Genomic DNA, 26,545 nt, shown 5'->3' on the forward strand with positions numbered 1-26,545 from the left:
ATAGGTTTAAAAGCTATGGTCCTGTAACATGTGACCAAATGCTTAAAATCTATTTTGAAAACTATTGCAACCACCTCCTAGCCACAAAGAAATTCATCGAGGCGCACTTTTTGAGTAGGTTGGAAACTTTTTTCCCTTGATAAAACTTGTAACAAGTGTTCTAAAAAGGTACTAGTAAAAGGGCGTGTCCCTGTATTAAATGCATGTAAGTTGAACATTATCAATACACATGGATTTTTATTCGCATTGGACTGAATCTAATATTGTAGTCGATTTCAGCCAAATCCTTTGATTACCTTTGACTGGATTAAGATGCAGATCTAAAGTCAGAAGCAAAGACACTGCAGAGGAATTACATTAGACAAAACATCTAAACAATGAAATATGAAAATCAACCATCAAGTGGATTCAACACAGTCAATTAAGGTCCCTTTTATTATGGCAGTACGTAGATACCTTGACATCCATCCAGCTGCCATTTGACTAGACTTTACCAGCCAATCAATTGGATGAATTTCCATGGTATATTGTAAACCTCATTATTCAGATACCATTTTTGCTCGTTAGTTTTTGTACAATCCCATAGTGTTTTCTGCGTATCCAGAAGGAAAAAATTTTGCCCCACATTAACGCTGTAAAACAAGTAGAGTTTTAAACTCCTGTAAATATATTGCTCATGCTCCAGATTTGGCAGCTTGATATGACTGAAATTGTTCGGACTGCAAACGTTCTTCTTTTTCTCGTAGCCTGTCAGCCCACAATCTTTCTTTGAAATTCTTACTCTTCTCAAAGTTCTGTTTTCGCCTCGATAGTCTCTGTGATTATAAAGAGCATATAATCAGAGAACATGAAAATGTGTTGCTGCAATAGCACACCTCATAAAAAATGTGGGGTTACCTCCTGACGGAAACAGCGGTCAAGTTTTACTTTGAGATCATTGCATTCACCAAAGAATTTTGATACTGGATGATCCATGTGGCATTTCTGAAATTGTTCGATGATCTGAAATGTATACATGTTAGAAAGATACCAAAAAAATTGGCCAAAACTCAAGTTTTTGAGTAGGAAAAAAGAAGGTAAAAAAAAAGAAAAAGAAAATGTATTTTTCAAGTAATTGTTATCATTGATATATAGATCAACAGTAGAATGATCTATGCTTTATGTTTTACATTTAACAGTAGAATTAAACAATAACAACAGTTTTTATAACTAAACGACCTCTTAACAGCCTTGAAATATGAATTGGTAAACAGATGGGAGTCGTTAAAACAGTTTATACAAAAGTAGAAAGATGCACATACATCTGTGCACATTGGATGCCTGTGCAAGTTAAGAGGAGGGTGCATTTTTACACTACAGAGATCTTATTCTGCAAAAAAAGGCAGCCAAAAAGATGTTACGTTAGATAGGAGAGAGAATAAAACAAGGAAAGAAAATAAACAGATTATATATTTAATTTTAATCTGCCAAAAGCAGCCCAGAAAGCTAGACTGAAAGGGAGGAAAAGAAAAAGTAAAACATATTATAACTTCTTGAAAATAAGCATTCAGTTAGTTTTCTTTGACTAGAAATGGAAGAGGGCAATGATGATGTTCCTTCTCCAGAGAAGGCACCACCAGGTTTTGGGGGGGGCTGCTGAACTGGAGTTAGCTGCAAATCATCATATGGAGGATGACTTTACAGCAGGTAGCTCGTAAATCATAGGCATTGATTGTCGATGGTTCTCTGACTATTCCTTTAAGCCTTTGGATCCGGTGATCAATGAAGATCAATGTATGATCTTGGTGCCTCGAGTAAGGTATTAAGAGATGACCATTATCGTGGATGCTATTGGCCAAATTTGTTGGTGGAGATCATTATAAATGAATGGAGTTTAGATTCATTGTTGAAAAACTTTGGATGTTATAACCAAACATGAATATTCTCGAGTTTTCTTTCAGAAAAAAATGGTTTATTCCCTATCACAGTGGAACATGAGGATATAAAGATGATCATGTGACCTGTGGCTTAGATGATGGTTGGATGCACATTGGTTGTTGACAAAAGGCACCTTAGTATGCCATGGCGTTTAGAGATCCTGTAATCTATTCCTGTTTGAATCAAACTTCTGGATTTCTCCCTCAAGTTATAGACAATGGATATTTTTCCAATGGTGGCTAACTTTCTTAATGCTAATCTCTTGGAAGTTGATCAATATAACAGATGCACAGATCATACTTTCTTTACAAGATTATGAAATGATATGCCAATCAAAGCTCCTAGATTGCAATCTATTGAGATACAAGTTGATCGTGGTCAGAGGATTGCTCAACCAGTCATGTTTACGAGATGATGAACACACTATGTTCAGCATTTGGGTAGATATATCATCAAGAAGGTGCTCATCGCAATATAGCACAAGCCTCCAACATTGCACCAATGTTCCAAATCTATATGGATCAAACCTCCAACTAAGAAGCTTTTTGGAGAAGGAAAGATCCTTGGTCATAACTCAATCAATTCCAGCCTCCAGGCAACAGCAGTAAGCTATGGAGGATCCACCTCGAACTGCTTCTCTACATGAGATGATTATGGATCAAAAGGACTTAGATGGGCCAATTGATAATCAGTCCACAATCACTCTGGTCCTTCATTCATGCATTCAAGATCAGTCAATGGTAGTTAGTCATGTATATAAATAATACAGCTAGGCCCAAATTTGGCGACCATCAAGATAAGTTTCAGCAAGAGCAAGGGACATTACAGGAATTTCCCATCCTATTATTGAACAACATAATAAGGGAGTTTGGTAACTGCAGCGAATTTCCAACCAGATAAGAACTCCAATGAGGTAACTTACCATGAGACAAATGGCAGTTTATGCCATGACACTAGCAGCTGATGTTCAGTAAATGCTAACAAGCAGGTCAGGCAAGAGTCCACCTACATTTCAAAAGTAGACAAACTGGATCTTGGTTATGGCTCAAGGATATTGCTAAACGGCAGGCCGCTAAAGAGTCCACCGACATTTCAAAACTAGACAAACTAGATCTTGGTCATGCATGAATCAAGGATCTGTAATGAAGTTGACAGAGAGTCCACACAACCCACAAAGGGCACACAACCGCAAGCCACTAAGGGTCAAAGAAAGCACACAAAACATTTAAAAAATAAATATTTTATTAGGGCTGAAATGCACAAAGAACACATACTTTACAAGAGGGGGAGATCCCCTATATATATATATAAGAGGAGCACTAACTAGCCGTTAGACTAGTCCTAATGGCTAGTCAAAGCTTGGTCAAACCAGCCAAAAAAATACAAAAAAATAAAAATAAAAACAAGAAAAAGATAATTACAATAATTACAAAATTATTATATATAATATACATATACTCAGGGGTGGACAAACACACCTAGAGCAAAAAAACCAAATCAAAATCCTAATTCCTACAAACATCACAAATTATACATTTATACTAATTAAAAAACTAATATTATAACTAAAATCAAATCATACAATATTCATGAATTCATGTCTAATGGTAATTGAAAAAAACATAGAAAAACCCTAAAACCATAACTAAACATTTATATCATTCTTAAAAAAACTAAATTGAAACCCCACTTCCTAAAAACATTACAAGTTATGCATTTATGCTAATTGATAGAAAAACCACAAATATTCTAACCAAAATCAAATCATAAAATATTCATGAATTCATGCCTAATAGTAATTGAAAAAACAAAAACAAAAACTAAAACCATAACTGACCATTCATGTCATTCTAAAAAAGACCAAATCATCAAAACCCTAATTACTAGAAACACCAAAAATTATGCATTGATGCTAATTGATAGAAAAAAAAACTAATATTCTAACCAAAATCAAATTACACGATATTTATGGATTCATGCCTAATGGTAATTAAAAAAAAACAAAACACCCTAAAACCATAACTAAACATTCATGTCATTCTAAAAAAACAAAATCAAAACCTTAAATCCTACCGTAGACACTAAAATTTTTTATGATACCCAAACACTGATGCTTTTCAAGATAAGTGTGCATGTACAAGAATCAAGCCCCATCTCATAGGATGGCAGAACAGGCACTGTCGTCCATTACTGGACGGCAAAACCAGAAATGTTGTCCGTTGCAAGACGGCACAACAAGGAGTGTCGTCTGCTAGGGGACGACACAATCAGTCAGTCATCCGCTCTATCGAACATACGTGGATAGGGCCTAGCTTATCCTTATCTTTTGCCGCCTGGTACGTCTCCCAGGGTGGAAGGACTCTTCTTTGGATGAGTTTTCGTACAAAAAAAACTCTTCTGGATGAGTGTGTAGAACGCTATAAATAGGGGTTCCCTACAAGAACACACCTACTTATATCATGTTGGTGCGTTGTTTAGAAGCCTTTGAAGAACACACACCTACTCGAATGTGATAACGGACAGAAGAACGAGCTTGAATAATAAAACAAACGAACGTCCCTAGGTACTCTATTGTATGCCTTCTCTAAATCAATAAAAACCATATGCAAATCTTTGTTCCTCTCTATATCTTTCAATAAGTTGTCTAAGAAGATGTATAGCTTTCATAGTTGATCTTCCAGGCATAAAACCAAATTGATTCTCCGATATCATGACAACCTTCCTCAACCTAGACTCAATCACCCTCTCCCAAAGTTTCATAGTATGACTCATGAGTTTTATACCACGATAATTTGTGCAATCTTGTATATGTGATTTAATTTACAAAACCTGAAAAATATCACATCTTTCTTTTTAATTCTTTTATGATTATAATATTGTAATAATCTTAAAATATCGCCTATACTTATGATAATTACTAAAAGCATGGCTAGACCTATTTGTACCATCAAGGATCAAACATAAGGCATATATAGTGCATTTATGTATTCTGGTTTACTAGGAAGGGGATATCTGGAGATTGTCCTAACTCCTGACCTTTTGACTTTTGCATCAAGCGGCTCTCAGGAGTTGAACTTCCATTTTTGCACTGAAACACAAACACTTTGCCATTGACCGAACTTAATGCATACACACGTGTTAGCCCATCTTCAGCAAAACACATACTAATTCATTTATTTCAGTTTACTAAAAGGGATCTTCAAGTAACAAATTCATGTTAAATTGTTTATTGATCTTCTTGAGCAACTGCAGTTACCGAGTTTATTGATCTTCCTTCTATATGCTATGACGTATAGGATGACTCTCTCTCTCTCACACACACACACACACATACAGTCAATTGTACCTAGAATCTAGTTGGATTCTCATGACACAAGTTGTTTTGACCCAATCTAACATTGGTAATGTGTTCAACATGGTCGATTTAGTGGGAATTAACTTTAATCATGTTTTTTCAACGAAAAAGCATGGTTTTTTGAGTTAGGAAAAATTGGTGCATGTATATCCATTGATTTTTTGTATATGCAGAAAAACCATTTCAGAGATTGGATTTTGGCAATTTGAAAGCCGGTTCCACTAGAAAAAGTATGTAGGTCACATTTATGGGATTAGTTGACCAAAAAACAAAAAGTAGAAAGAGTAAAGTTTGCTAAGTCATTTTTACATACAAATGATTATAGCAAACTTTAACCCTGTCCTTATATATATATATATATATATATATATATATATATATATATATATATAGAGAGAGAGAGAGAGAGAGAGAGACACACACACACAACGAGCAGCTCTTTTTTTGAAAAGAATTGTGTTGTATCAGTTGTGTTGATGTTAAATAAAGTATGTCAGACCAAGGTTACCAAACTAGAAAGCAAAAGTGATACCCGAGATGAAAAGTGGGAGCAAGATCTTTTAAAATGTATGAGAAGCGAGAAGCGAGGAATCAATTTAAAAGCAAAAATAGGATTAAAAAAGGAAGTGATATGTGATTGAATCGGAAGTGAAATACTAATCGAATGAGAAGGGGATAAAAACTAAAATAAAAGTGACGATTCTTTTTTTTTATTATAAGGAACCCAGGTCAAACAAACGCCCTGAGTCCGAAAAAGGTATTTTTCCTAGATCCCTAATCTATTTATTTCAATCTTATTTAATCTTTGGATTAGGTACTTATTGTTAGATTTGCAGATCTCCAATCTTTTATCTGTAGAAGAGGGAATAAAGAAAGTGATGATAAGAGGTTGCACGAAATAGAGGGGGAACCCTTTCACATTGGGCGTCCATTCTCATTGAATATAAAAAGAGCTTACAAGACTTATTAGGGTACAAAGTTACCCTTGAACAACAATAAAAATTACAACATATCCACCTTATAGGTGACGTATGGAAATTAGACATACAAGTGACTGGATCCGGATCTTAAGGATCCGATCCAGATTCAAGACACTAATACAGAACTAATGTTATCTTTTCACCCTCCCTCAAGATGTACATGGCCTTGTACCATGGACAACTTGCCTTTTTGTATCCAAAATTTGTCCTTCGTTAACCCTTTGGTGAATAAGTCTGCTACTTGATCTTCAGTTCTCACAAATTGAGGTTCAATCTCCTTGTCTTCAACCTTTTGCCTCACGAAATGTTGGTCTATCTCAATATGTTTAGCTCGACTGTGATGAATGGGGTTGAAAGACATATTAATCGCACTCTGATTGTCACACAATAAGAGTGTTCGAGAGATATGTTGTCCCACTTCAGTCAACATATGCCTTATCTAAGTGGCCTCAGCTGTGGCCGCCGCCATTGATCTATATTCTGCTTCTGTACTTGATCTTGCAACAGCCTTTTGTTTTCTACTGCTCCAGGATATTAAGTTTAACCCAATAAAAACACAGTAACCTGAAACTGACCTTCGTTCATCTGGATCTCCTCCCCAATCAGCATCACTGTAGACAATAATCTCATGTTTTGTTGTCCGTGACAAGCTCGATTTATACAGGAGACCATCTCCAATCGTCCCTTTTAAATATCGAAGAATCCTTTTAATAGCTTTCATATGCCCTACCCTTGGTTCGTGCATGAACTGTGAGACCTGATTGACAGAGTAAACTATGTCAGGTCGAGTAAAAGTTAGATATTGGAGCATGCCAACCAGGCTTCGATATCGTGTAGGATCTTCATATAAATCACCATCCTTTGAACTCAACTTCTGGTGAAGCACACATGGAGTGCTCAGAGGTTTACATTCCTTCATACTTGCCTTAGTTAAGATATCCATGGTGTATTTCTGTTGAGTGAGCATTAGGACATCTGATTTTCTGTCAACCTCAATTCCAAGAAAATACCGCAACTTCCCTAAGTCTTTCATCTTAAATCTTTGACTTAGAAGTTGTTTGACCTTTTCAATATGATTTCTAGAGTTCCCAGTAATAACAATATCATCCACATATATGAGCAACAAAGTGACCAGATCTCCCTGTCTAAAAATAAACAGAGAATGATCTAAAAGTGACCGTGAAAAACCGTGCCTCTGTATTTCCACAGAGAAACTGTCAAACCACGAACGTGATGCTTGTTTCAATCCATAAATTGCCCTTCTTAACTTACATGCATACCTTTGAGAGTCTCCTTCAGCATATCCTGTGGGTTGCTCCATGTAAACTTCCTCCTTAAGATCACCGTGAAGAAAGGCATTTTTAACATCAAGTTGACTTAGTACCCATCCATGTTCAACGGCTAAGGAGAGAATAAGTCGAATTGTCCCCATCTTTATAACAGGACTAAAAGTTTCATCATAATCTAGCCCCTGTTCTTGGGTGAAGCCTTTGGCCACAAGCCTCGCCTTGTAGCGTTCAATAGTGCCATCTGGCTTGTATTTTATTTTATATACCCACTTTGATCCAACAACATTTCTATTTGATGGTCTTGGAACAATCTCCCAGGTTCCACATTCATGCAGTGCCTCCATCTCATCGTTCATGGCCTCAACCCACCTTCTAAAATGTGTTGCTTGGTGAAAGGTAATGGGTTCATCCTCTTTGTTCAAAGAGGTTAAAAACAGTTGAAAATCCATGGAGAAATTCTCATAACTAACCCACCTTTCAACAGGATGTCGAATTCGATTCGGCCTTCTAAGATCGGGATTTTGTGAGGATGCATGACCAGGCATATTGGCCGTTGGTCTGTGCTGCTCTCGTCGAGTATATACAATGTCCTTGTACCTGCCTGGTTGTGATGAGGTTTCTGCATCTTCTTGATGTCTCATATTGTCATGTTGTTCAAACCTCTCTGTTACCTGTCTAAATTCTGCAGGACAGCTAATATCGGTTTCAGTAAATAATTCTGAGCTCAGCCATGGATAATAGAACTCAACATCATTCGACGAGGAATTTGTGAATTCTGGATGAGAGTCAAAGTTCATCTCATCAAAAATGACGTGTCTGGAGACTTTGATGCGCTTTGTTCTTGGATCATAACACCTGTAGCCCTTGTAGTCATCTGCATACCCGACAAATCTGCACTTTACAGCATTATCTTGAAATTTGTGCCTTAATGAGCTGTCAACATGGACATAACAAACACATCCAAACACATGCAGATCATGATAATTGGGGTGAACTCCATGTAAAGTAAAATATGGAGATTTGTTTTCCAAAATATTCATTGGCAATTTATTTATAATATGGACTGCAGTATGGAATGCTTCCGTCCATAAATTTATGGGTAGATTGCTGTCGTGCATCATGCTCATTGCAGTTTCCACAATGTGTCGGTGCTTTCTCTCAGCAATTCCATTTTGCTGAGGGGTGTGTGGGCAAGACACTTTCCTTCCTATTCCGTTATTCTGGAGAAAACTAATAAAGTCACTAGAAGAAAATTCACCTCCCCCATCGGACTGTAAATATTGAATATTTTCGGAGAAGTGGTTCTTGACAAAAGAGTAGAATCTTTGAAACAAAAGGAAAGTTTCTGATTTATGTTTCATGAAAAATATCCATGTATAACGAGAATGACTATCAACAAAAATAAGATAATACCTAGTACCAGAATTGACTGGAGCAGGTCCCCAAACATCCGAACAAATAATTTCAAAAGGCTTTGAAGCTCTTTTATTAACACTATGAAAAGGGAGCACATGGCTCTTACATAGATGACAACTAGAACATTTTTGTTTATTCTTTTCAAGACTCAAACTCTCCTTAGGAATGAGATTATTAGTGACAAGTTTTTTAATAAAATGATCACCACAGTGACCCAACCGACCATGCCATAGATCTGGCTTATTACAATCTGAGACACTGAAGACAAAATCAGAGGGGGCAAAGGAAGACACAGACGAAGGCTTCAAGGTATTACAGACTGGCTGACGACATGTAGAAGGATCCTCTTGAAAGATGTACATGTTGCCCTGTCGTTTCCCTTCAGCGAATGTTTTCTTCGAGTGTAGATCCTTCACATGAACAGAAGAAGGAGTGAATTCAACAGAAACATGATTATCATCAACTAGTTTGGAAACAGAAATAATATTCTTTTTGATATGTGGGGCATGAAGAACATTGGAAAGTTTGAGAGTGGACTTGGACATAGGGATAACCGAATTTCCAACATGAGAAATAGAATGGCAGGATCCATCTCCAGTGACTATACAGTTTTTGCCAAAATAAGAAATAGGATTTAGAAGCTTACCTGCATCTCCAGTAACATGGGTTGCTGCCCCAGAATCAACATACCATGTCCCCTCCTCATTCTGTTTCAAATTCAATGCTGCTAGGGCTGACATAAGCAATTCTTTTAATTCTCCATTTGATTCAGTTCCTTTCTTATGTTCTCCTTGCTGGTTTTTGTCTTTATTCTGTGGGTTAAACCAACAGTTAGCCCTAACATGACCCCTTTTGTTACATATGTAGCATGTAGGCATGTTTCTCTGTCCTTGAGAACTCGGAAGAACATTAGGAGTGGGTAAAAGCCCACGTCCTCCTGATGTATTTCTGCCCTGTCCTCCGCGTCCTCGAAAACTGAATCCACCTCTCCCTCGTCCATAGCCGATTCTTGTAGCAAGAACATCATGAGTGTGTCCTTGCTTGTGAGGTTCCTCTGGCAAACCTTTTAATGACATCTCATACTGTAACAACTTAGCGCGCAAATCTTCAAACTTTGGTAATTCAGGTAAACACAACAATGAAGTCGTGAGAATATGGTAATCAGCCCCCAATCCACTCAAAATTTGCTGAACCATGTCCTTATCGCTAACGGGGCATCCAATGACAGCTAACTGATCAGCAATGCTTTTCATTTTATTCAAAAATTCCATGACGGTCGAAGATTCCTTCCTCATCATCTGAAACTCACGCTTGAGGAATACAACTCGAGCTTCTGAAATCTGAGAATATGTGCGAACCAATCTGTCCCATAGCTGTGTGGCTGTGCAATCATCAGGAATGGCAAGGAGAACCTCCTGCGATAGAGTCGAAGTGATATAGGCCACAAGCAGCTGGTCTCATTTTTCCCAATTGAGATATTCTGGATTCTTGATAAGAATGGTAGATGTTGCCCCTTTGTCATCTGTATCTTCACGAGATACAAATTCTGGAGGGGCTGGCATGGATCCATCGAGATGACTGAGGAGACCCTGACTCCTTATAAAAGGGATTATTTGTCTTTTCCAAATCAAAAAATTCGAAGTATGCAGTTTTTCAGACACAAGTTGGTTAAGGAAGCTCGCAGAGAGATTTGATTGCGCAGTTGGGAAGTCCATGAGAATAAAGACAATATTCAGCGAGAAAAATAAAAGGGAAAAACAGAAATAACAAGTTTAGGGAATGACAGGTTCAGATTTGAAGATTTGACGCAAAGGTAGAAAGTAGATAAAAAATAGATAGGTCTGAATTTACAGTTTCAGATCTGCGGTAGCCTGAAATCTACGACAGTCTGAAAACAAAAATTTAGGAGACGATCTGAAATGGGTAGAAGAACGAGGGAAAAGAAAAAAAAATAGGTGAGTTTAGGTAACGATCTGAAAGGGGTAGAAGAACGAGGTAGAAAGAATGGCTACACGATTTGAAATGGGTAGAAGAGCGAGGTAGAAAGAATGGCTACACGATTTGAAAGGAAGTTCGTGTAGATCATACCAGGCTGCGAAAGTAGAATCTTCGATTTGGAAAATAGGGAGACTCTTCAATCATGCCTTCTGGAAATCATGTCCACGCCCAGATCTAACGTGCTCTGATACCATGTTAGATTTGCAGATCTCCAATCTTTTATCTGTAGAAGAGGGAATAAAGAAAGTGATGATAAGAGGCTGCACGAAATAGAGGGGGAACCCTTTCACATTGGGCGTCCATTCTCATTGAATATAAAAAGAGCTTACAAGACTTATTAGGGTACAAAGTTACCCTTGAACAACAATAAAAATTACAACATATCCACCTTATAGGTGACGTATGGAAATTAGACATACAAGTGACTGGATCCGGATCTTAAGGATCCGATCCAGATTCAAGACACTAATACAGAACTAATGTTATCTTTTCACTTATATGCGTTTATATCTTTTGATTTGCATATCAAAATCCACGACAAAGCAATTTGAGCTACGGAGGCTGAGAAAACATGCTCTGTCTTTACTTTCTCATCAGGCGAAGGACAATTGGAGTTTGTAACGGTGTCCCCTACGATTTCAACGAATCCAGGTAAGTCCCATCTTCCCAACGTACAAAATTAATTCATCAATACCTACAAACATCATAAATTATGTGGTTATTAATATTCTAGCCAAAATCAAATCACACGATATTCATATATTCATGCCTAATGGTATTAAAAAAACACAAAAAACCTAGAATCATAAACTAAACATTTATGTCATTTTAAAAAAACTAAATCAAAATCCTAAATCCTAACAAACATCATTCATAGATAAAGGTAATAAAAAATTTAAGTATTTATCATTTGGAAAACCAAAATAAAAAACTTAAATCCCAACAAAAATCAAATTTAGAGGTTTCAAAACCAAAATCAAGCATTCATTAATTTAATCATGCTTAATGATAACTGAAAAGAAAATAGGGCAAAAAAACTTTAAAACCCTAATTAAAATTCATGCCATCTGAAAAAATCCAAATCAATACCCCAAATCTTAAAAAAATCATAGATTTATGCAAATTGAAAAAAATAAAACCCTAACAATCTAACCAAAATCAAGAATTTTTTATTCATGCCTAATACTAATTGAAAAAAAAAACAAAAAACCCTAAAACCTTAATTAAACATTCATGCTACAACAACAACAACAACTACACCTTCATCCCAAAACAATTGGGATCGGCGATATGAACCAACAAAGAAAATCATTATGGGTCTTCCACATGAATCCTTCTCCTCCATTCATTTCTATCCAATGCCATGTCCTCGGTGAGGTTCAAAGCATTCATATCCTTTCTTATCACCTCCATCCATGTCTTCCTAGGCCTACCCCGACCTCTTTTAACTAATATATTTTCCCATTTCTCCATCCTTCTAACTGGAGCATCATTAGGCCTACGTCGAATATGTCCAAACCACCGTAAACGATTCTCTCTCATCTTATTTTCAATGGGTGCAACGCCTACCTTCTTACGTATCTCCTCGCTCTGAATCTTATCTTTTATTGTATTTCCACACATCCATCTCAGCATACGCATCTCAGCTACACTCATTTTTTGAATATGATGTCTCTTGGCAGCCCAACATTCTGTACTATATAGTAAAACGGGCCTAATAGTCGTCCTATAAAACTTTCCCTTCAACCGCAATGGCATTCTACGATCGCACAACACTCCAGTTGCACTCTTCCATTTCATCCACCCAACCTTTATTCTATGATTTACATCTCCATCAATTTCTCCATACTTTTGAATGATAGATCCCAAATATTTGAAAGAATCATCCACCGGTATTTCGTGCTCACCAAGCTTCACTACACTCCCATCACTACTTCGTTGCTTACTAAATCGACATTCCATGTATTCTGTCTTACTCTTACTCAACTTAAAACCTCTTGCTTCCAATGTCTGTCTCCATAATTCTAACTTAGCATTAACCCCAGCTCTAGACTCATCAATCAAAACAATATCATCAGCAAACAACATACACCACGGCACATTTTCTTGAATTGATCTCGTAAGCTCATCCATCACTATAGCAAATAGGAAAGGGCTTAAAGCAGATCCTTGATGTAACCCAACCGTTATAGGAAAATTGGTTGTCACCCCTCCACAAGTGCGGACATTGGTTATTACTCCTTCATACATATCTTTAATTATACTAATGTACTTGAGAGAAACACCTTTCTTCATCATTGTCCACCAGAGAACGTCCCTAGGTACTCTATCGTAAGCCTTCTCCAAATCAATAAAAACCATATGCAAATCTTTGTTCCTCTCTCTATTTCTCTCAATAAGTTGTCTAAGAAGATGTATAGCTTCCATAGTTGATCTTCCAGGCATAAAACCAAATTGATTCTCCGATATCATGACAATCTTCCTCAACCTAGACTCAATCACCCTCTCCCAAAGTTTCATAGTATGACTCATGAGTTTTATACCACGATAGTTTGTGCAATCTTGTATATCACCCTTATTCTTATATAGAGGCACCAAAGTACTCTTCCTCCACTCATTAGGCATCTTATTTGTCCGCCAAATCTTGTTAAAAAGATTTGTCAACCATTCTAAACCTTTCTCTCCCAAGCATTTCCAAGCCTCGATAGGTATACCATCTGGGCCAACTGCCCTTCTTGATTTCATTTTCTTCAAAGCCTCTGCAATTTCTTTCTTTTGAATCTTGCGCATGAAGTCACGATTCATCTCATGAAAAGGAATTGAAAAGTCTCAAAGATCCTGAGCATGACTTTCATTAAATAGCTTATCAAAATAATCTTTCCATCTCTCCTTAATCTCCTCATCTTTGACTAAAACCATTTGCGTTTCATCTTTGATACATCTAACCATACCCAGATCCCTCGATTTCCTATCTCTCATCTTTGCAAGCCTATAAATATCCTTCTCACCCTCTTTGGTATCCAACTTGTCATAAACCTCCTTATATACCTTATCTCTCGCGTTCCGAACTACTTTTTTAGCTTCCTTCTTTGCTATCATATACTTCTCCAAATTCTCATTATCACGATTTTTACTTAGATTTCTATAACACTCTCTTTTAACCTTAATAGCTAATTTGACATCCTCGTTCCACCACGATGTATCCTTACCTAGCGGTGCACCGCCTTTAGACTCACCCAATACCTCCTTAGCCACCTTCATGCTATTTTAAAAAAACTAAATAGAAAAACTAAACCCTAACAATACATTATGCTAATTGAAAAAAACATCACAAAACTCTTAAAATCAAAACCCTCGATCAATCATTTTGGAAAAAAATGCAATGAAGAAGAAGAAGACTCAACCACCAAGGCCAGGGGTGTGTGCCAGAGGGGCTGCCGGACAAAGTCCGGCAAAGTTTCAAGAGACATAGAAAGAGAGGGAGAGGACCACAAAGCAGGGTTGTGTGCACCACCACTGGTGCTGCCAAAGTGTTGGAGTCCTCAATGCCAGACGGTGGACCATCACTGGTGCACACCGTCAAAGAGAGAGAGAGAGAGAGAGAGAGAGAGAGAGAGTTGGGGTTGGGTGGAGGGAGTTAAAAGGGTCGGGTACAAGTGTGCCCACCCTGACCCGACTTTACATAAAGTCAGGGTGGGCGCTGCCCACTTTGATCCGAACCTCCCTATTGGGAGAATTTTCGGATCAGGGTGGGCACTTGCCCACCTTGCCCCCAATGTGGCTCCCGCCCCTACATATAGTATATGTAATATATACATACTTATACAACTAAAGTTTATAAATACATATATATATATATATAATATTTAACAAGATATTCATTCAAATATCAAAAACCAGATCAACAATGGATCGGCTTGTGGAGGCCTATGAGCAGCATTTAAAATCTACAGGTAGATAAGATGGTGTTGGACCTATTGGAAAAAGTGTGAAAAAACATAGCAAGATGGAGTGAGTGATGACACTGGAGAAACTCATATCATCTTGAGATAAAAGATTGTGAACTAATGGCAACTTTTCTAGTGAAGGATCAAGAGAACACTTAGACTTCAATCCAACCCTCGGTATCAGATATGTGAAGATTCTTGCTTGGAATGTGGGGGACTAGGTAAACGTTGGGCCCAATCTGAGTTTTTTACCACAATATCAAGAAATACAATTTTGAACTAGGGTTCTTTTTTGAAAATGAGGTATCTTGAGGAACTTTTGATCGTGTCAAAAAATCCCTTGTTTCAATATTATTGGAAATTTTGAAGCATCTAGTGAGCATTGAAAATCTTAGTTAAATATCAATCCTTGACAGGTTGCTATCAGAGGGGTTCACAGTCAAAATTATTATGTGAAAAAGAGAGAGATTTGACACACTTAAAAAGCATAACCTTAATGTTCCATCCTCAGATCAGGATCATTAGGGAGGTGGCGGTGATGAACTATAATGCAAGAGTTCAATAAAACTTTGAAGTATGCCAGCTTACTGAAATTTCTAGCTAGATTACGATTTTGGGCGAGCAAGCTTGATAAAGCCTTTGTTAATGCTTCATGGTTTCAGTCTTTTCCTAACTGGTGGTTGGAATTACTACCTAAAGAAGTCTCAAAACATACAAGATGCTTGGTTTTTAAGTTGTTGCCAAAATTAGATGAAGTTAAGTACAGCTTAGGCGTTGGGACAAAAGTGGATTCAATTCTATTCAAAATAAGCTGAAGCAAATTAGAGATGACTTACTTGATGTGGACCAAGAATTAAATGCGTGCCATGTAAATTTGTTAGATAAGAGTATCTAGCTAAAACATGAATTGCAAGATTTATTATTTATTGAAGAGATGCTTGGGAGGTAAAAGTCCAGATGTAGCTGGGTTAGTAACAGAAATCGGAACATCATGTAATTTTAGGACAGATTCAAGAATAATATACAAAAAATAACATTAAGAGCAAGTTTGGAAGCAAGAAAAAATTTCTTAGGAAAATTACTTTCATGTGTGACATGAGAGAATCAAGTTGGAAATTGTTAAGAGCATTTTGATTAGAGTGAGGGCTGCCCTCAAAACTGAAAAGTTTTTATAGAAAAAATTTATCCACCTCTGAGATGGAAAAAAAAATTCTTGTCAAAATCAAAGCAAAATAGAAATCTTTTCCTTTAAATTTTTTTCTATTGTTTGGAATGAATGGATTCCTACCATTTTCCTGCTTTCAAATGTGCCTTAAATTCATGATGGGGGTTGATAATGAGATTGCAAGAACATGACGAGAGAGACGACAAAGTTATTTTTCCAAATTGTGCACAAAGAGCCTACTAACATTAGCGAGCTAGATGGGATATGCAATCAAAAGAAAGTGATATGTTCTTAGTCTCGCTACCCACTCGGGATAAAAGATGTTTTCAATATGAAAGGCGGCAACTCCCCTAGCCCTGATGGTCTCCTTAACATGCACATTCATGGTTTGTGGGATATTGTTAGAGATGAGACATGCACATTCATCAACTTTTTTCATACTTTCATAGTGAGAATTACTGAACAGGGTTAGTACTACCACATTTTTCTAAAGGTCTAAGGAGCAGTTAGACTGTCAGATTGATTAGCCTACAAAACTGTGTATGGGATTATATCTAAGGTGATGGTAAATGGGATAACGAGCATACCACAACATATTATCTTGAAGAATCAAAGAGCTTTTCTTAAAGGGTGGAGTATTCAAGAAGGTTTTTTGATAGCCCATGAGATTGTAGACTCGTGATGGAAAATAGAAAGGCTTGCTTCATGTTTAAAATAGATTTGGTGAAGACCTATGATAGAGTGGATTAAGAGTTCGTTGAGAAGTTCATAGTACTTGTCAGGACTCCTAGTTTTGTGGTGATAGCTACTTAATGAGCAACCTAAAGATATTCTCCACAGTAGCTGAAGAATGAGGCAAGGAGATACTCTATCTCCATACCAATTTTATTGCAAAAGCTTCAGCTTGAGGAATGAATATGTTCGCTGGCATGGGATTATCAAAACCTTCTTTCTGAAGATAAGATGCTCTATTTAATGCCAAGAGTTTAACCTCATAACTACTTCTGCATACGGTTAAGAGTTTCCCTTTTGTGCTCCACCCGGAGTTGCCGATTCGAGAATCGGAAGCGAGAAGCAAGGCACTTGCAAAATTTTAGGAAGCGGGAAGCGCGGGATGACTTAGAAGCAAACCAGGAATCATCTCGAAAGCGAGAAGAGAAGTGAACCAAAAGCAACCTAGGAAGCGAGGGGGAAGTGAAAGAAAAAAAAAATGAAAACACAAAAAAAAATGAAAAAAAAGAAGGGAAAGTGAGGGCGAAGCGAGCTTCCCCTAAATTGGGAAGCACGCTTCCCAAATTTGTTTTGGTGCTTCCTAACATGTTTCACGCTTCGAAGAAGCGCACTTCCCCATATCCTATGGTGCTTCCATTAACCCTAGCCCCGCCTCACTTGATGGTGCAAACAGGGTTTGAGTTTCCCTGTAGAACAATCCCAAAAATCAGCTTGTACGAATCTCCATGAACTTTCGTCATTTTGTTCTAAGAAAACTTTGTTCACATTTGACATGATTGAATCTCATAAACAAGCATTACTTCTATAGGCACATAGATGCTTTATCCAATCAATAACCTCAACCAGAAAGTGAAGATAGATATCCCCCACTCAAAGGTTGTCATAACATATTCTGTAAAACTACAATACCACATTTCGTGGAGTCAAATTTCATCGGATCCACCTTCATGATGAAGGTTTCAGTAGAAATCAAAGTTCCCAACATGAACATCTTTAACAGATACAAGACCCTAGTTCATGCACCTAAAAATTATCATTATCATTAAGCCTTATCTCAACTACATGTGGTCAGTCTATTGGTTTCCGTGTGTGTTTGCAATCAAGAGCTCCGAAGTTTTTCACTTTGAAAATTGCTATTAGGGGGAATATCAATGCTATTAGTGTCAGTCCAAGCCTAGATAAAGGCGGATGGTTGGCATCAAAGCAACCAGAAGTGAAACTTCAGCCACACCCTATGAATATATAGTCAATATATATCATACCTATATATAAGAAAATCTAAATTTTTATTAGTACTTTTAACCCCAAAATCCCCAAGTGTGTGACTGACAATCCATAAAAAAAGTGGATTTTCAAAGTATGATGCTAAACAAAGGTTGATTTCTATCATCAAGATTAATTTTGAAGACAATATATATAATATAAATTAATGACAATAATTTTCTTCATGATACCTAGCTCTCATCGCTATATTTTCATGGAACACTTCAAAAGTCAAGCAAAAAACAAAATTTTTATAAATTGCAATACTAGTCATGGTTATCTATCAATATTGGAGAAAAGGATAAAATTTTCCTAAATTGTAATGTTGATCATGTACATTAGTCAATATTGAAGAAATCCCACCAATATTTTGATGAATCATAAACTCAGACGAATATTTCTGAGTGCCTCTGTTAAAAATTGTAATCTCATAGATAATCTCATATGTAAATATCCCATAACATGTAATCTTTTTTTCAGTTTAGTTACAGTAGCATAGGTGAGTTAGGTTTTTACTTTTTAGTTTATTTTTCATTTTTGGACATAATATAGACCTTTTGCTTTTTTACTAAGTCAAAAAGCAAAAGCTAAGAGAGTCATTGGACACTCCAGCGGCTCTATTTAGAGCCGTTGGAGTGTCCAATGACTCTCCCTTGCCCTCTCTTTTTGTGTATATATATGGGGAGTTACCCCATTGTATCTTAATCTTTTGGTACGTGGGTTTTGTCCCACTTAAATGAAATCAATTCTTCACTTTTCCATTTGGAATCTCTCTTTTGAGTATTTTGTGTGTGAACCCTAGTGGTTCTTAAGTGTTTGCCTTGTGTGTGAACCTTTGTGGTTCATGAGAGAGTTTATTCGTGAAGAAGCATTTGAAGTTTGTTTGAGGATTCCATTTTCTTACATGGTATCAAAGCTTGGTTGAAGCAATCAAGATAAGTTCTTTCGGTGCATCGAGAAACGTGCTACACAAGTTTCTTGCAAGAAAGTGATCCTTCTTAAAGTGGTAATCGTGTGAAGGCATAAAAAGCTTGAAGGATATTCGAACTCACCAATTGTGGTAGAGTATTCTTCTATTTATTTTTTCTCTTTTTTCTCTTATCTATTTTCCCAAATATTGTAAAATGGATGACAATGATAATGTCACCATTAAGCCCATCAAACTAAACGATTTCAACTGTCACATTGGCTTCAATTATGAAGCATCTTATATAGGAGAAGGGTTTATGGGGATTAGTAGATGAAACCGATGAGGAAACTACTCTAATTCTTACGAAGGATGAAGGAGAAAAGGAAATACCTCTCACGGAGGTAGAAAGAGTTAAGGCCATATCTACTTACGAGAAAAAGTGAAAAGAATGGTGTATGGGACATTCCAAGATCATGTCTTGACTTATTTCAAGTGTTGATATAAAGAAATGCTCAAGTTTAGTAAAATTTGAGCATGCAAATGAAGCTTGGGACTATCCGAAGAGAATGTATTCTCTTAAAGATATTGCACATTTGTGCAATCTTCAAATTAAAGTAAGAAATATGGTTCAAGGAGACAAGAGCATTAGGGAGTATTATAATGGCTTGTCGGAATTGTAGGAAGAATTAGCTCTTCTTGAACTAAAGTAGCATTGTCCACAAGATATTGAACTCCGCCAAAACCAAATCAATGTGAAGCACTTTTTTCATTTCATTAATAGATTAAGATCGGAATTTGAATCCACTAAGTCTATCCTTTTTCATCGTGGAAAAGTGCCTTCAATAAAAGACACATCTCGAAACCCGAAAACTATGTCAGGACTTACAAACCTCCTAACTATGGAAGGGAAAATGATGAAAAACAAGGAAATGATTTTGAGAGAAGAAAAATCATTTGCTACTATTGTCGTGAACCGGGACATGTAAAAACCCATTGCCCAAAATTAAAAAGGCCCTATGAGAAAAAGGTCGCCGTCGTCGGACCACCACAAGAATCAAGCGAATCTTCCATTGGAAGCATGTCCCTGGCACAATTGGTGGAAGCTCTTGGACCTCTACTCAAGGGAGCATCTAGATCTACGGGAGCTGCAGTCACTTCAGTTAGCACTTTCGATCTAGGTAAAACTCTATGGCTTCTTGACTCAAAGGTTTCTTTTCATATGACTCTGAATATTGAAATGCTATCTGAATGTCATAACTCAAATGGGTCCAATGTTTTCAGTGCTGATGGAACATCACTAGAAATTAAAGCAATAGGGAACTTTGAAAAAACTTCTCAAAACTTAAAAGGATTTCATATTCCTCAAATTAGATATATTCCAAAATTGAACATCAATCTCTTATCCGTTTCTCAATTATCTGACCATGGATATAACATTTCTTTCTCTTCTCATGGTTGTCAAGTACATGATCACCAGTCAGGGAAGCTGACTGGGGAAAGCCATAGAGAAGGAGGCATATACTACATGGTTTTTTTGAAAATTCCCAAGAATACGTTTTATTGTAATGTTCAGAAAATGGACTTGGATTTATGACATAGAAGACTTGATCATCTTAACATATCAAAAATTCATTTTTTTCCAAATATGAAAAACTTTTGTAATTCTGAGACATTTAAATGTGGAAAATGTATTCTTGGAAAAATGAAGAGATTACCCTTTCAAGAAAGAAATTTTATCTCATCTCGACCTCTTGAGTTAGTACATTCGGATGTATGGGGTCCTGCACCTGTCATATCAGAAGGAGGGTTTTCATACTACATCATTTTTGTAGATGATTTTACAAGACATACCTGGATTTATTTTCTCAAACATAAATCCGAAGTATTTTTACATTTTCAAATATTTCATAAACTGGTTAAGAACCAATTCAAGAATGATATCTCTATATTTCGCACTAATTCAGGGGGAGAGTATTTATCAAAAGAATTTAGCGATTACTTAAATCTACATTGTATTTAACATCAAAAGTCATGCCCATATACCCCACAACAAAATGGTTTAGCAGAACGAAAACATAGACACATTATAGAAACAACAAGAACTTTGCTCATTACTCATCAAGTTCCCAAAAAATTTTGGGCCGAATCTACTTTAACCGCAGTATATCTCATTAATAGAATGCCATCGTCTTTGTTAAAAAATGTATCATCTGTTGAAAAACTTTTTAAACAAATTCCAGATTATTTGCGATTAAGAGTATTTGGTTGCAAATGTTTTGTTTTCTCCAACAAAAATGACAAGCTTTCCCTCGGGCCATTCCTTATGCATTCCTTGGTTATGCAAACAATCAGAAAGGCTATAGATGCCTTGATCTCAGAACTAGGAAGTTATATGTGTCACGAAATGTATCTTTCTTAGAAAATGAAAGTTTTTTTTAAACTAAAAACCCTGGAGAGGTTGATGAATACTCCTTGTTGGACTTAGTTCCAGAAATTAATGAAGAAGAAGTTGATCAAAAAGATCAAAATAGTATAATCAATGTTGAAACATCTCATCCAGACTACATTCAATACTTTAGGCGAGGAAATCTAGAGCAACCTTATGCTCTAGAAAAATATATTAAAGCACAAGATCAAATAGAAACCAGAAAATCATCTAGGGTGTCAAAGGTGCCCAAAAAATTTGTATCCTATGAATCTTTTTTACCAAAACATCAAGCATATATTGCCCTATTGCACTCCTATATAGAACCTTCAAACTATAATACAACAAAAGAACATTCAGAATGGGTCGAAGCTATGACAACCGAGTTAAATACCTTGAAAAAGGCAAACACGTGGAATATTCAAGATATTCCACCTGGAAAAAAGCTCATAGGATGTCAATGGGTATACAAAGTTAAAACTAAGAGTGATGACACTCTTAAACAATTTAAAGCTCGACTAGTTGCCAAAGGCTATTCCCAAGAATATAGAATAGATTACGAAGAAACCTTTGCACCAGTCACTAGAATGACCACCGTAAGAACTTTAATGTCTCTTGCCTCCATAAAGAAATTGCATATCTTTCAAATGGATGTTAAGAATGCATTTCTCAATGAAAGTCTAGCCAAAGAAGTCTATATGAAACCACCTTCTGGCATTGAAGTTCCTCAAGTTAAAGCTCTTCGGTTACATAAGGCCTTATATGGTCTTAAGCAAGCTCCAAAAGCTTGGTATGATAAATTCAATAAGGTTATGCTTGATTTTGGTTTTCAATTTTGTCTTACTGACACAACTTTGTTTATTAAGAAATCTAATGCAGGGATCATCATTCTTCTTCTCGATGTGAACGACATGATCATCACAGGAAATGATAAACAGAGAGTTGACAATATCAAAAAAAAAAATCTCAAAGCCAACTTTAAAATGAGTGATTTAGGTTTTAAAAAAAATCTTGGTATTAAAGTAGCTTATTCTCTTAAAGGTTATTTACTAACTCAATCTAAATTTGCTCTTGATATTATTGACAGGTCAGGAATCACATATGACAAACATGTTGATACTCCTAAAGTTGTGAACATCAAAATGAAAATTGACGATGGAGAACCTCTTGAGAACCCAACACCTTATATACAACTTGTTGGGGCGTTGTCTTACCTCTCCATCACAAGACCTGACATTGCACATGTTCACCCAGCAAGTCAATTCCAGCATGCCCCCATCTCTGTTCATATGGGAGTTGTGTTACACATTATTAGATATATTAAAACTTTCATTTTTAGATGACCGTTTTTGTCGACTTCTTCCACACTAGAATTAACTGTTTATACTGATGCAGATTGGGGAGGTGATCCAAATGATCGACACTCAACTACTGGACTGTGTGTTTCGTGGAGAGTCATTGATCTCGTGGAGGTGTAAGAAGCAACAGAAGGTCTCTCTTTGGTCTACTGAAGTCGAGTACATAGTCATGGCTACCACCACCATGGAAGTGGTCTGGTTGAGACGACTATTTCATGATATGGGTGTTACAAGTACAAGTGCATCACGACTATGTTGCGATAATAAAAGTTTCATTTACATTACCAGCAATCAGACATTTCACGAACGAACCAAGCATATCCAAATGGACTACCATTATGTACGTGAGAAATTTCTACAATGCACCATTGATCTTCCCTATGTCTCCTCATAACTTCGACTGGCAGATTTCTTCACCAAACTGCTTGCTACTCCTCGATTTCACTTTCTCTTGGACAAACTTTCGGTTGTTCTCAACCGTAAGTTTGAGAGGGAGTGTTAAAAATTGTAATATCATATATAAATATCCCATAATATGTAATCTTTTTTTTCAATTTAGTTACAATAGCATAGGTTAGTTAGGTTTTTACTTTTTAGTTTATTTTTCATTTTTTAACATAATATAGACCTTTTGCTTTTTGACTAAGTCAAAAAGCAAAAGCTTGGACATAATATAGAACTTTTGCTTTTTTAGTAAGTCAAAAAGCAAAAGCTAAGAGAGTCGTTGGACACTCCAATTGCCCTCTCTTTTTGTGTATATATATGGAGAGTTACCCCATTGTATCTTAATCTTTTGGTACGTGGGTTTTGTCCCACTTAAATGAAATCAATTCTTCACTTTTCCATTTGGAATCTCTCTTTTGAGTATTTTGTGTGTGAACCCTAGTGGTTCTTAAGTGTTTGCCTTGTGTGTGAACCTTTGGGGTTCTTGAGAGAGTTTATTCGTGAAGAAGCATTTGAAGTTTGTTTGAGGAATCCATTTTCTTACAAACCAATATTTTGATCAACCAAAATCGAAGTCTCGTAAATTGTCCAAGATCTCCCCACAAAGTGTCAAAACCAATAAAGCATGATATGGCCAACATTGAGAGTATTTTGAATTGCGACCCTTTTATATATTTAACAACATTTCAAATTGTTTCAACCTTCAAATGAATTATACGCAAACAATCTTACACAATCAAATTAAGAATGCGAGCAGCACAATGAACAAGAAACAATTGACCATCACATAACAACAATTTTCCTTCGCATAATCTATTTCTAATCAGTGATAAAGCATTATCATTCATGGAGCAATTGTACATAGTTAAGAAAAATATCTTAGAATCAATGTTCCATGACATTAAACAGTCCAACATAACATCAGCAAGAACTTCTCCAGTATGATGAGATTTTACCACAAAAAATTTCACCACTTTTTCTGCAATGACCATTCATTATCAATAAAATAACCAGTTGAAAGAGCACATATCAGTTGTGAGGCTGATTCTAGTTGCCTTTTTTTTTTGTTCTTCATAAACACCCATACAATCAGATATGATGGTATTTCGAGTGACCATTGTAAAAGAAGGTTGAAGACTCATCACAAAAGTTTTAAAATTTCCATGCTCTACAAGAATAATTATGCTTGACACTGCAAGGAATTGTTGTCCAAGATCAGTATTAGATAAGATGGAACACCCTTTTAAATGATTTCTAAGGTGTGTAGTGCCACAACTACTTTTTCCAAGTAATTCTCTTTTGCAGTGGCTGCATACTACAACACGCCCCTTGTCTTTTGTAACTTTAGTAAAATCATATCATGTTGTAGAAGTTAACTTCCTAGTTCTTTTGTTACTAGGACCAGAAACATCAGCATTATCCACAGTAATTGTATTTTCATTGGCAGAACTAGGTATCACAGGTTCAGTCATAACAAAGCTAAGCAGGGCTATCACAATGCAAGAAGTCTGCATAGAGAACAGCATATAAAAAGTAAAAAGATTGGTTCATACTTTAAAGTCATGAGACCTGCAAACTAAAATCATGCTCAAAAGTTCCAACTTAATATTGGGTTAAATATAATTCTGACAAACATATAAGCAATTATACAAGTGTAACAACTGAAAATAGCAACAAAATCCAGAAGCATAATGATAGTGGCAGCATAATGATACAAAATCCAAAGAGTCAGAATAGCATAAGTTCCAAAGAGACAGAATAGCAACAAAATCCAGAAGCATAATGATACAAAATCCAAAATATGAGAGAGAGTGGCAGCAGGATGCCCTTGCACGGGCACAGCGCACCAGCAATCTGAGTGCCATAGAAAGAAAGAGAGGCAGCAGGCTGCCCCTGTCTAACCCCACAACCTATATGGCTGAGCACCAGACAGAAATAAGCAAAGTGATACCTCAGCCTAGGCACAGCAACGGTGCAACTGAGCACCTAACCTCATTGCTCCAAGAGAGAGAGGAAGCATGCCGCCCTTGCACACGCAGAACACTCGGAAACCGCACACCACCGCTCCGAGTATGATAGAATGAAACAGAGGCAGCATGCTGCCTCTACCTAAGCACACCACCGGTGACACTTGGCCCAAAGCTCCCCCTACCCTCACCGTTGCAGCTTCGCCTCCCATTTCCCTTTGGTCCCCTTACCACCACTACGTTTTGAGACGCAAACACCTGCTGGCTGCTGTTCTACCACGTGAGGCAGGGGACCAGCTGCTCGAAAAGGGACTCCCGCTTATCAGACAGTTTGGCAGGAAAATTGAAACCCTTGTGTAGGATGAAGAGATGGCACCTGAGGGTCCCGAACCATATAACACATACGCCGAACCACTCATAACTCGGGCGGGTAGAACTAATTCAAGATGAAGCAATTTAGCACAATTTTCACACGAACCAAAGGCTCAGATCGAGTCTCATTTGCTCTATAGATCGACCCATTTCCAGATGAGTCCCAAACCAGACCCTTACCTTCCAAACCCGCCAAAAACTAAGTAGCTAATATCATTTCAAAAGCACCAAAAATGACTGATATCCGCTTGAAAGGAAACAGACCTGCTCGAAAAGGACTCCAAACCGCTGGAGGAGGTTAGCCAAACACCTGCTGGCTTCTGCCCCACCACGTGAGGCAGAGAACCAGCAGCTCGAAATGGGACTCCCGAACCACCGGAGGATGTTAGCCCAGCGGCTGACCTCCTGCTCCACGATCATCACTGGATTCCAGTGCGAGAAAAGGGGATCTAAAGGGTTTCTCTCCAGCTTTGCAGAGAGAAAGAAAGAAGAAGATTGGGATGCAGGAGCTAAATCGTGAGGGTTTTCTCTCAAACTTTGAGAGAGAGACTCACCTGATGATGTTGTGGCCCGTGGGCTTGTGGTCGTCCGGCAAACTGATGACGACGAGCGCAGGAGCAGAGAGAGAGAGAGAGGCCTCCTAATTTCTTCTTCCTTCTTGCCCTGATGTCCTTCACAATATAACACCTGCGTCGCTAGCCTAAATGGCTCATCTCGTAAATTGGGTCGGTTGGATTCAGACGATGCCTAAGCGTCTTCGCCTCTTTCGGGTTGGCACTACGACCAGAGTTTCCAATGTTCAAAAAATTTATCATTTTTTAAAATTAAAAACATTTACTTTATGTTTTAATAAAATATCAACAAAACTAATTTAAAAATAAAAACTAGTTTTTGCAAAAGAAAGTTTTAAAAATAAAATTTTATTTTTTTGACCTATCAATAATTTTGTATTTTTATTGTCTAAGCAATCTTTTGTGGTTTTTTATGATTTTTATAAAAAACCACAA

The 26,545-nt window shown here is 37.0% G+C and overlaps 1 protein-coding gene across 2 annotated transcripts; it reads right to left on the minus strand.

Moving 5' to 3' along the window:
* Nucleotides 1-514: 514 nt before the first annotated feature.
* LOC149848412 (Cytochrome c oxidase biogenesis protein Cmc1-like protein) lies at nucleotides 515-26,205 on the minus strand. 2 transcript variants are annotated; one of them, XM_089994949.1, is made up of 4 exons: nucleotides 26,093-26,205; nucleotides 1,302-1,369; nucleotides 898-1,002; nucleotides 515-815 (listed from the first exon to the last, which is right to left on the minus strand). In XM_089994949.1, the coding sequence occupies exons 2-4, from the start codon at nucleotides 1,344-1,346 to the stop codon at nucleotides 675-677; spliced, it is 291 nt and encodes a 96-aa protein (XP_089851075.1). In that variant the 5' UTR covers nucleotides 1,347-1,369; nucleotides 26,093-26,205; the 3' UTR covers nucleotides 515-674. The 2 variants fall into 2 exon arrangements, with proteins under 2 accessions (XP_089851075.1, XP_089851116.1); XM_089994990.1 differs by lacking the exon at nucleotides 26,093-26,205 and adding an exon at nucleotides 11,542-11,560.
* Between the last annotated feature and the right edge of the window lie 340 nt (nucleotides 26,206-26,545).

Source organism: Nuphar pumila, chromosome 1, assembly GCF_984573655.1.
Source record: "Nuphar pumila chromosome 1, dmNupPumi1.hap1.1, whole genome shotgun sequence".
Lineage (NCBI taxonomy): Eukaryota > Viridiplantae > Streptophyta > Magnoliopsida > Nymphaeales > Nymphaeaceae > Nuphar > Nuphar pumila.

Bases quoted from the DNA above. Each gene is read 5' to 3' on its own strand.
- LOC149848412 (XM_089994949.1), bottom strand. From the start codon at position 1,346: ATGCACCCTCCTCTTAACTTGCACAGGCATCCAATGTGCACAGAT. The intron at 1,003-1,301 runs GTATGTGCATCT...TATACATTTCAG, and splicing joins GGCATCCAATGTGCACAGAT to ATCATCGAACAATTTCAGAA. The intron at 816-897 runs GTAACCCCACAT...TTATAATCACAG, and splicing joins ACCGCTGTTTCCGTCAGGAG to AGACTATCGAGGCGAAAACA.